This window comes from Mastigoproctus giganteus, chromosome 2, assembly GCF_048544385.1.
Source record: "Mastigoproctus giganteus isolate SK-2022 chromosome 2, ASM4854438v1, whole genome shotgun sequence".
Classification (NCBI taxonomy): domain Eukaryota; kingdom Metazoa; phylum Arthropoda; class Arachnida; order Uropygi; family Thelyphonidae; genus Mastigoproctus; species Mastigoproctus giganteus.
The window spans coordinates 270,136,008-270,148,328 of NC_143576.1; the positions used below are offsets into that span (position 1 = coordinate 270,136,008).

The window sequence follows — 12,321 nt, forward strand, 5'->3', positions numbered from 1 at the left end:
AACTGAATACTATTTCAAATTTTGATTTTCTATTTGGAACTTCACCCACATTAATTAATGAATCTAACTTGCAGAAAGCTGCTTCCGAACTTTCATTAAAATACAACAAAGATTTAAATGCATCACATGTTTCAACAGAAATTGAAAGTTTCAAAAATCATGTTTTATCAATTCTGCAGGATATAAAATCTGTAACCCCTTTACAACTTCTCCAATTCATTCATGAGTATATAGAAATAGCATTACGAATTTTTTTTACCCTGCCTGTAACAGTCACTTCTTGAAAAAAAGTCCTTCAGTAAACTTAAATTGATTTAAAAATTACCTTAGATCAACAGCTAGACAAGAACAACTAACCAACATATCAATTATAGCCATTGAAAATAATGTTGCACAAAACAAAAAAATTATGATAAAATTATTGATGATTTTGCTTCGGCAAAAGTGAGAAAAATTCAATTAAAATAATCTTTGTTGCATATTTTTAGTTTGTTATAATGTTAAAAGTACTATTTTGTTCTATGATTTTAATTGCAGATAACTGTGATATCTGCTTTTTTTTTTTTATAATTTCTTTACAGTTACATATTTTCTTTGTAGTTTATATAGAAACAGTCTCTGTAGATATAAATGAAATGTGTAAGTTTCTTTGATATTTTTGTTTTTTTATATTATTTAAATTATTTTATTAATAAATATATGCAAATCATAGATCATTGCAATAGTAATTTTTATAAATTCATAAAGATCGACTACCTTCATATAATGGGAGCAAACATTACTTTTGCCTGAGGCATAGGATTGCCTAGTTCCAGCTCTGCTAGTTAGCCTTCTTATTTCGGCACTCACTCCTGCAGTTGTTGGGAATTCCAATATGATTTTTTGGTTCTGTGCCTGATTCAAAGGGAGGGCTTGGAACTTGAGGGGGTACATGATATCTTATACTGAGACCAAGGTTGGATCAACTGCAAATTTTGGGAAATGTGCTATTAATGGGCTGTTTTCACTCAATGGGCAAGTTTTACTTCCAGCAGTTTGAAGAGGAAAGATATGTAAAGGAATGAAAATTACCTCACATGGCCATTGTTTATTCTCCAGAAAATATTTTAGCCGTTGGTTTCGATATAGTAGTTCAGGAAAGTCAACAATAAAAGCAGCTGCTCATGAACTTGGAATATCTTGGTGTTCTGTTCAGTGAATCCTTTGATTTGAAATGTTTCCATAATTCACTGCATGAGCAGAGGGAAGAAATATAGGGTTACAAAACTAGGTTTTGTAACCCTATATTTCTGGATTATTATATCCCTATTAGCTGTATGTAAAAATCCAACACAACTTTATCAGCATGTAGTATAGGGTTACAAAACCTAGTTTTATAACCCTATATTATATGCAGCTAATGTTGTGTTGGATTTTTTGTATGCCGTTTTGTCTCTAAGATATTGTGGTACTGTCATGATTGTCACAACTGAGGATATTTTGGGCCACATCCAAGCCCATACTTGAACTATGACTTTTTTTCTTATGGGAGTTTCTTGAAAGAGTTGTTTTCCTCAGGAAACCAGCTACACTCATGGACTTGAGAGCCATGATAGTTTGCGTTGCAGAATTGATGAAGACATGTATCATTACAAGGATTAGTGTATGTCTTCAGAGAATTGTGAAATTGGAGGATATATCAAACATGGTAAAATGTTTTCCAATTATCTGAGCATAAAAATGTTTGTAACAATTAATGAATAAATGAGTTTTTCTTAGGAAAGATTTAGATGTGTCAACATATCACACCACTTTACTATCTCCCTTTCCTCTGATGCTGTTTCTTAGTTTGAAATGTGCATTTTTCTATATTCCTGTAATTTATCTAAAGCCAAATTTTTGTAAATTGCATATCAAAATTGGTTAAATAACTGTTCATTTTCTTTTACTGATCATAATAATCATATCTATAATTCGGTAATAAAATATTTGTGAAACGTATTCAAAGATATTTTAGAATGTGTTAGTAAATGGTAAGAATTATTAGTATTAGAAGTGTAAAACAATGTAAGAAAGCAAAAAAAAAAACCCACCACTTTCTGTATTGCCTGTCTATTCCCGCTAACAGTTTAATAGTTTGTCTAGTTCTTCATTGAATTCATTCAAACTCTCCATTTGTACAACACCAGATGAAGTTTGTTCCAACAAGCAACTATGCTGAGCTGGATATCATCATTCTTCTCTTTCTTGGTGATTCCCTTCTACTTTTGTCTCTCTCTCGGTGTTTTTTTTTTTTTTTTTTTTTTTGGCTGGTGCAGCATAAGCCTCAGACCTCCTTGCACCATGTAGCTAATAATAATCCACCAGCTAATCCAACTAGCAGTTTTCTGACCTACCTAACACTGCCTTGACAGCATCACCAAAAATTCTTGCACCCTTTCTATTTAAGTGTATCCCATCCCTGTAGAAGCAATCTCTCCTGTTAACAAGTACAGTCCAGGCTGAAAAAAATTCTACCCCTTGAGCCTTGCACAATCCCTCCAGGGCCGAATTGATCGACAAGGCTCTCATCATATACTCCCTCCTATCGTGTCTGGGCAGAATTGCAGACACTTTCAAATTCAACCTTAATTCACGGCTTTTTTTTCAACAGTGACGTGTTATAATTCAGGTAGATATGAAGTTTTCTGAGCAGTGTAAACAGGTGCCAGGAAAGTTAATGTGTCCTGTCAAAGATTTATCAAACGTTACTCTAGAGATAAGGAGGTCATAATTCCACTTTTATAAATGTAAGACCACATTTGAAATACTGTGTTCAAGTATGCAGAGTCCATCTGAAGAATGACGTTGAGCTTCTTGAAAGGGTACAAAGAAAAAAAAAGCAACTCACGTGGTGAGATTTCAAAAGGTAATCCTTTTGAAATCTCACCACGTGAGTTGCTACAGAGCTTGGTAATTAGGCACTTTAGAGGGGACCTGAAGGTTTATAAGGCTCTTAGAGGGGTTAGTAAAATGAATGCGGGTAGAATTTTTGCTGATATAAAGAATTCTAGAAGTTTGTGCCATAAATTCAAATTACAGGGGAAGAGGTTTAGATTATGTTGTATGAAGTTTTCTTTTAGCCAGAAATTTGTTGATTACTAGAACAAGTTTTCACAGGTATTTGAGGCTGACAAGTTGAAAAAATTCAAAGGTCACCTGGATAGTTATGTGAGGAGGGAAGTGCATAATTTTTCTTTTCTTATCTATTTCAGTTTTCTTTTTTTTTTAACCCCTGAAAACAAAATCCTGTGGCTTCCTTGCACTTTATGGATACTAATTGGCTTACATTTACATAAGAATGCATAAATTGGCTGATTATGAGAAAGATGTGCAAAAATTTGTGCTTTTATCCACAGAGTAGTTGATTGTTGGAATAGACTTTTATGTGATGTTGTGGAAGTGGGTAGTTCGAATAAATTTAAAATGGAATTAGACAAATTATGAGAGGGTGTAGAAAAGTGATGTGGATTTTTTTTTTTTTTTTTTTTCGTTTATGTATTTATTTTTGCTGATGCTGTGCATGCTTATTTCTTTGCATCATTTGCCAGTACTAATGACAAGACTTTACATGACTTGTGAAAACTGACCTGATTTTATATGCTTGAAAAACCTTCATCTGTGCTGGATAACTTTACTTTACTTTTAGAATGAACACTGTAATTTCCTTAGATACTCCGTAATTCTTGGTGTTGTTTCTTTTAACCCTTTTTTGAGGCTGTTTGGAGCTTTTCAATGTCCTGATATTTGTACTTCATAACATGTTGTTTTTCTATTTCTCAGTAAGGTATGTGGAACTAAAAAATTTCATTTAATATTAAATATTGCATTTTTTTTTATAATAAAACATTTATTTGCACTAATTTTTTAAGTCAGATTGTGTGTTTTTGTTTCAGTGGGTTCAATCATGACGATGAATATATGATCTGCTGTGATCAATGTTCGTAAGTACTTAGAACATGTTATGTTAGTGCATATTGTTAGTAACATAGTATCTGCTGAAGTATTCAGCAGATACTATGTTAATATTCAGCTAAGCATTATGACTTAATTTAAGAAACAGCTTTTGTACATGGATCAAGCATGGCTGTGGTCTAATGATTATTTTTCCCTGCTACAAATAAGAAGGTTTTGGGTTCAATCCTCGATCCTTCCAGGAAAAAAAATGTATGGTCCATTGTGAACTGTAGTTCCAGAAATTGGACTCAACTCCCTTTAATAATTCGTTATGTGTGCAGTCACAATGAATTTTTGAACTGATCTTGGTTATTTCTTGAGAATAGAAAAATTTTAGTTATTTTTATAAATCTATAATTTGAAATTATTTTTCCAACATGTTGAAGATAATGCCTAAATAAATAAAATAAATAAAAAATCATAATAATGAAGTGAAAAAAAAAAAACATTCATAAAATAAGCAATATAAAAAAGAAATAATGGTGAAACACACATTGATACTAGACAGTTTTTGCAGTTCTCCTAAATGTGTTAATGGATTTCAGTCATACTTGTGTTATATTTTTTATATACACATTTACCAAATGCTGAAGTTAATTTGTATTTGCTTATATTTATTGCTATGGTTTTAAATTTGTCATTAATTTCCTTTTTTTGTGTGTAATAATATGCCATAATGCATTATTTTTTTTGTGCTTGTGAATAGTGAAGTTATTGTTTTAATTGGTTTAATTAATTAAAATAAAAACAACTGTACCATGTGATAAAAGTGAAAAGCTTTATTTTCAAGTATTTAGAAACAAACTAATGTTGCATCATATTTTCAAGTCAGTGTATTTGTGTTTTAGGTGCATTTGTAGTGCATGCATGCGTACACACTACAAATGCATTTTGTTTCTTTTCACTGTAAGGATGATGTAATTTAAAATATAAATATTGTGTCCTTTGTGCATAGATTCATTAATAATACAAATGTAAGAAGTGCCATGTTTGCATTTTCCTCTAATTCCTTGGTCCTGAGTGCCAAGCTATTTTAGTGACTACATCTGTTTTTCATAGTGATTATGTAGTACACTTAATTATAAATACAATTAAGTGACATTGGTATTTCTGATGTCAGAAATATGGACATTCCCGGACAGATTGTGTAACCCAAACAAGTAGAACTCAACTGTGAAGTCTACACCTTAACCAATATCCAAAAATATAAAACAACTCATAATGTTTTCTAATGGAAGCAGAATGAATTATCTTATCATAAACTCAGATCAATAGATGTATTTAATGTCTAAATACGTCTGTTAATGTCTTTATGTCTACGTATGTCTAAATTGTGAAAACATATCGGTCAGCTGAATCACAGACTGAACTAACAGTACTCTTAAAGAGTATTTTTCAAATTGTGTAAAAACCCTGTCCAGCAGTGCTTTTTTTGTAAAAAAAAAAAAAAAATAGGTGCCAGTACTCATTCTTTGCTATTAGGAAAAATTGAAAATGAAAAGGATATGTAAAGTACTCTAAAATTTTTTTTTCCTGATATTGTTACTTTAGTAGTAATGTTTTTGGAATAAGAACAACAAATTAAGTATATTAACACAGTTTATTAAGCATAAATTTATTATTTAAGTATATAAAAAATAAGTAAAATGTGAGTAAAATAAGTGATAAGTAAAAATAATTTCATAATAAAGTTTTTGTAGAATATTCCAAATTTTTATTAAGTTCTCATCCGACACACTATGCCGACTTCTTTTCTTGTTTGTGTCTGTTGTTGAATGATGTTTCCGAAGCAGCCATGAATCGACATGTTTGCTGGATCGAAATGTGTCAGCGGTGGAGCTACAATTTTAAGAAATAAGAGTGAAGAAATTGTTTTTGTCATCAACGAATCTCTGTTTGAGCTGATGATCAGATTCATTTGTGAAAATTCTCATTCATATTCACTCGATGAAATTGGTACTGTACTCAGAGCTTTCATCAAATGCTTCAATTCTTCCGAAACCACCTTATCAAAATCCATGAATTGTATCTTTCATTTAACTTCATTAATTTCATTTAACTGACTTCATTTTCACCAAATGCCAACATTTCATGTTTAGAAGGTTTAAACCTTCGTTGTCCTCATTTTCCTTCTCTTGTCATCGATATTGTCACTAGGTCTTTGAACTAGTTAAATTTGAATTTTTTTTTTTTTTTTTTTAACTGTCCAAAATGTCGGTGTCATTCGGATATTCAGGTACTGTGACCATGTAAACAGAGATAGGAAAAATTTACAGAAAAATGTGGATACGGAAAAAAAAAAAACTTTCGCGAAACAACAGATGCTTATTTGTGGCTTTTGTCTGTGAGCTTGTGTATTCTGTAGAGTACTGTTGTGTATTGGCCTTTTGGCTACCTGGCAATGATCACCGTGCAGGTACTCACCCCTAGCCACGGGAAGGCAAGGCTTCTCCTACTATCTGCTCACCCTGCTCCCTGGGGAAGGAGTTTCCTAGGGAGAAAAAGAAAACTACAGTAAGGTGAAGAGGGGGAAGGACGAAAGAGGAGGGAGACTCCTCCGGCCCAGGGGAGCCCTAGTCCAGGATAAATTACTAGGGGTAAAAAAAAAACAAAAAAAAAACACGAGAGTGGGTGAGAGGTTGCTAGCCTGACATGGGGGAAAAGGTTGGCCACCACTGCAGTAGAAGGCTGACCAAAGCCCATTGGCAGCATCGGGAATACCCCTTGATCTGCTCATTGTTGACCAGTGGGACTTCTCTGTATGTGGGACAGGTGGTCGGATAGGTGGTACAAGTAACCCTCATTTGTCAATGTTAAATTTACACGTAACATTTAACATTGACAAATGTAAAGTACTACATATGGGAAGCAGCAACCCCAGAATAACGTATCAACTCTGTGGTAGTACACTGACAGTGGTAGAGAATGATAAGGACCTGGGGGTAATTGTGCAGGCAGATATTAAGTTTTCTGAGCAGTGCAGACAGTCTGCAAAAGTAGCTCATGGTGTGTTGTCAATGATATACAGGAATTTTTCTAGCAGGGATATGGAGGTGATTATCGCCTTGTATAAGGCAATGGTCAGGCCACACTTTGAGTGCTGTATACAGGTCTGGAGGCCTCATATTAAGAAAGATTAGAGCTGTTGGAACAAGTACAGAGAAGGGCAACAAGATTAGTGAATGGAACAAAGGGTTGCTCTTACAAAGGAAGGCTTACGTTTTGCAAATTATGGTTTCTGGAGACTAGGTACCTGCGAGGTGATCTGATTGAGGTTTATAAAGCCTTGAATGGTTTGAGCATGCTCAATGCTGATGGGATTCTTCTGCTCAGAATAATCACCTGAGAGGGCATAAATTCAAATTGAGGAATGACAATTGTAGGATAGATGTGCGGAAATTTGCCTTTAGCCACTGGGTGGTTGATTATTGGAACAAACTTCCATCTGTTGTTATAGAAGTTAATAGCTTAAATAGATTCAAGGCAGAACTTGACAAACATTTGGAGCGAGTGGATGGGTGAAATAAGGGTGTTTTTTTTTTTTTTTTTTTTTGGGCTGATGCTATATAGGCTTTCTTGCATCATGTGCCTTTGCTAATGCTCAGTTGTAGAATGGTAATTCCGTTAGCTCTCTTAATTCGTGCAGCAGCAGCACTAATTGCCTAAAGGCCAGAAATACAAACAGTGCATACCGAGTTAAGTCTGTCCTAATCCGTTCTTTATATGAAAATTTTCTTCACTCAACAGAAACTATTTTAAATGTAACTTCTAATAAGAATTTTAAAAAAATTTGCTATAAAAGGAGTTCGTTAAACAGAGGTCAGACTGAGTAATTTAGAATTATAAAAATGGTTATAAAGTTTTATATAGAAAATATCTTAACAATAGACAGTGAAAAATGCAAATTTAATTAAATAACTTTAAGCTTATTTGAATAGCAGGTATACATGTTAAAAAATTTATGTAATATTACAATTTTTGAAGTTTAGTGCATCCAAATGTTACACCTCACTGTTAATAAAGGTGCTGGTACATATTGTCACTGTTATAAATCAAAGCACTGTTATAAATCAAACTAAAGCTGTCAATATACCAGTTTCTGTATCACTTGCAAACCTTTCTTCTCCTCACCAAGGATACAAGGAAATAAAAAACTTTATTTCCTTGGAAAAACTGCATGTCATCTTGTCTTACAAATTTTTATTGAGGAAGATGTGGACCACACAAAACCTTCAGCACCGTGGAAGTTTAACAAGGTATAAATATAACATCTGGAAGTTTAACAAGGTATAAATATAACATCTGGAAGTTTAACAAGATATGGATACATTACTTTACTGGAATTGCTGTGGTTTTTGAGCCAGTATTGATCACCTATATAATCTTACCCCTAAATACATACCAGTATGCCTCTGCTTCCAAGAGACATATTTGAACCACAGTATACACCAAAATTCTCAGTATTGATGTATACTGTATACAGTAAGTTTCCTGCCTGTCTGAAAGCAGGCACATCATTGCCTTAGTTGCTTATGTGCCATAAAAACTAAAACAAACCATCTGAAAGCAAATTTTTATTTAAATTGAAAAAGGATGGCTGGAGGCTTCTCCAGAAGCACTAATCAATTTGTCTAAGAATGAGTCAGAATACCCTCATCATTATGTTAATGATGGTATGATGATAGATAGCATCTTCATACCATCAACTGAGTTTAACCATTTCAAGTGCTTAGTTTCCAAGCTGTGCAGTTTGCAGAATTGAAGTGTTTTTTTTTTTTTTATGAAAACTCCAAACATGAAAGGTATCAAAACCTATAGTACTTAGTACCATGCATGAGTTGAAGGAGAAGTATGGGGGGGGGGGATGCCGGAAACTTTGCTCTAGAGACTAAACATGGGTTTCACCACTTCAAGCCTCCAATAAGCAGTGGTGGTATTTATGTTAGTAAGAGTTCATGAGTAATTTCGTTTCTCTTTGTACCAGTTCCAAGAGATCCACCTCATTTTTTTTAAAATGAGATTTCTAACCTTTATGCAGTACTCAAGACGTGGCCTTACTATTTTTGTTTGTATATTAGGATAATTATTTCTTTGTCCCTGCTGGCATAGCTTCTCTATAAAATTGACAGAACCCAGTAATAGATCTAGAATAGTTGAGCAGATGGGCTGAGAGGTGCAAATGAAGTTTAACATTGACAAATGTAATGTACTACATATGGGAAGCAGCAACATCAGAGTAACGTATCAACTCTGTGGTACTACACTGACAGTGGTAGAAAACGAAAAGGACCTGGAGGTAATTGTGCAGGCAGATATGAAATTTTTTGACCAGTGCAGATGGTCTGCAAGAGTAGCTCATAGTGTCTTGTCAATGATATACAGGAATTTTTCTAGCAGGGATAAGGAGGTGATTATCCCCTTGTATAAGGCAATGGTCAGGCCACACTTTGAGTACAGATCTGAAGGCCTCATTTTAAGAAGGATGTAGAGCTGTTGGAATGAGTACAGAGAAGGGCAACAAGATTAGTGAATGGAACAAAGGGTTGCTCTTATGAAGAAAGGCTTAAATTTTGCAAATTACAGTGTCTGAAGACTAGGCACCTGCGAGGTGATCTGATTGTGGTGTATAAAATCTTGAATGGTTTGAGCATTCTCAATGCTGATGGAATTCTTCCTCTTGCTCAGAATAATCATTTGAGAGGGCCTAAATTCAAATTGAGGAAAGACAGATGTAGGATAGATGTGCGGAAGGTTTGCCTTTAGCCAGCGGGTGGTTGGTTGGTGGAACAGACTTCCATCTTTTTTGTGGAAGTTGATAGCCTAAATAAATTCATGGCTGGGCTGGACAGATACTTGGAACGAACAGAGGGGTGAAATGGGAGCGTGTTTTTTTTTTTTTTTTTGGCCGATGCTGCATAAGCTTGCTTTCTTGCATCATATGCCTCTATTAATGCTAATGAAGAGCATTGCTCATTCATACTCACCCTCTGTCTTCTGCAACTTAACAATCCCTTTATATTTAGCAATAACATTCCCATGGTGCCACACTGTTTCAGTTTGTTCAGCAGTCTTTTGAGTAGAACAAATTTACTTTAAATTTAAATGTATGATATCAGAATTATTAATTTCATCCATTTCCTTTGTTACTGCTTCATAGAACCTAATAAGATTGGTCAGAAAAAATCTTCCCTTAACCCCTTAATGCCCAAAATTAAAAAAAGTTTGAATTTTTTGTTGAAAGTGAAATATTATATTCAGTATAGTGTATTTAAATTTGTTTAGCTAAAATTTATTTAAAAATTTATAATTTTCACTGTTTTTTTGCCTGTGTGATATAACTTACACTGGGCAATAGTGTTTTCAAATGCTTAAAAATTAGGAATAAGTGAAAGTTTGCTTCTATCATTTCTTTATCAAATAAACTTAAATGTTGGTTATTGTTATTACAAGAGCACAAAAACTTACTGATGAATAAAGTACAAAACATGCATCAGGTTGAAGTTCAACATTGCATCTGATGCACACAAATTTGGCACATTTTCCACACACTGCACATTCTTTGAGTATTATTTCTGTTGACAGGATGTTCTTTGCCATCAAAACTGTCAGCCTCTACCACCTACATAGGTGGTAGAGGCTGACAGCTTAGGGAAATTCAAAGGTCATCTGGATAGTACCTTCGGGTGAGGGAAGCGCATAGGATGATAGGTTTAATTTTCTTTTCTTTTATTAATTATTATTATTTAAAAATTTTTTTTTGTCATTGTTTTATTCAGGGTTTTTTTTTCTTTTTTTTTTACTAATCAGATCGGGTCACTTTTTGAACTTTGTTTTCTTTGTTTTAGGAGGAACTCCTTGTTTCTTTTCTAAGTCTAGTGCAGCAGAAGCAGTGCAATGACTATTTGTTGAGTAAACTCCAAGAGAGGAATATTCTTTTCAACATTGCAATATAAGATCCATAGATTTATTATGCTTCCATTGAGTCAATTTGAAACAAAGGCCAATACCATTTTTCTGATCTTATTCTAATTCAGTAATGACCTCTGATTTTGTCAGTAAGATCAGCCCCTCCCATTAATTTGTTGTAGAACATCACAATATTGGATTGAGGTAAAGTTACTTGCTTTCATTCTGCTTTCTTCCATTGCTTACAGATTCCTACATCAAAAATCTTTTCTTCTTTCAAATTTTTCACTAAAGTAACTTGGTTATTGTCATTCCACCTTAGAAGAGTAATTCTGCTTGTTTTTTTTTTTTTGTACCTCGCTCAGCTTTGCTAAGATTTTGTAAAGGAGCTTTCTCTGTTCCATTACTTCTAAAGGTTCCAACACAAAAAAGACCACAGCTTGTGGTCTGATATATGCACAAGTAAAAAGGTGGTATTTGTGCATATGTCTGCTCTGATAATCCCTGTCAGTGACTTAGTAATCCGTAATCTCCTCTTTTCCATCTTCTTTGACTTAAAATCTCTCTGTGTGATTCTGTTATATTCATCTGTCACCTGCCTCTATCATTCTCCCAAGTCACCTAATCACCTGGAGCTCTTTGAAACTTGACCTTATCCAGTCTGACTTTCCTAACAGTGAGGAAATTTTCCATGGTGATTTTAATGTTCACAACTCCAAAATGCTTCTGTTTTCTAGTAACATGAACACAGCTGGTTGAGATGCTGAAGCATTGTAATTTCCAATGATCTTACACACATTGTTCATTTACCTACCAGAATACCAGACAATCCTAACCACACAGCCAGACCCTTGACCTTTTTCACACAAACAACCCTTCCAAGTAACAGTCTAGGGCAGTGGTCTTCTCAGATCACAAGTTGAATGTGGGAAATGGAAAAAGGCTCCAATGGAGCCTTTTTCCATTTCCCACATTCCCAACTTCATGTTGTTTTGGATTTACAAGGATACTAAATGGAATGATCTGCGAGTTTTTTTTCTTAATTTCTTTGGTCGGATTACTGTTTTAAATCTTCTGATGTCAGCGTTTAAAGCTTCTGATGCCCAGATTGTGTCAGGGAAATTATTTTTGTAGATATGAAATTTTTTATTTCACACTCTACTTTAAAATTTTTATATGAACCTTGGTTTCCCAATAAATGTGCTAATGTTGTTCAAGATAAGAATGTTGGATTTCGCAATTGGCTTGCATCCAAATCTATAGCTTTATTTTGTGCTTATGTGAAAGCTTGCAACAAATGTAAGGATTGATAACTCCAAACTTGATTTTGAACAGGCTAAGAGTAGAAAATTTCCTTCTTGTGCAAATGGTCGTCAGGCGTTCTGGTGTCTCTTTGTCAAAGCTATTGGCTGCAACATTTGACATCTCTGTTTCCACCTT

The 12,321-nt window shown here is 34.0% G+C and overlaps 1 protein-coding gene across 3 annotated transcripts in view; it reads left to right on the plus strand.

Annotated features, from left to right (window-relative positions):
- Positions 1 to 12,321, plus strand: part of LOC150090468 (uncharacterized) — a 678,730-nt gene that overhangs the window by 172,714 nt on the left and 493,695 nt on the right. For all 3 annotated transcript variants that reach the window (XM_090389911.1, XM_090389910.1, XM_090389909.1), the window contains exon 5: positions 3,915 to 3,962. In XM_090389911.1, the coding sequence (XP_090246037.1) occupies positions 3,915 to 3,962 (48 nt within the window). The remainder of the gene's footprint in view (positions 1 to 3,914; positions 3,963 to 12,321) is intronic.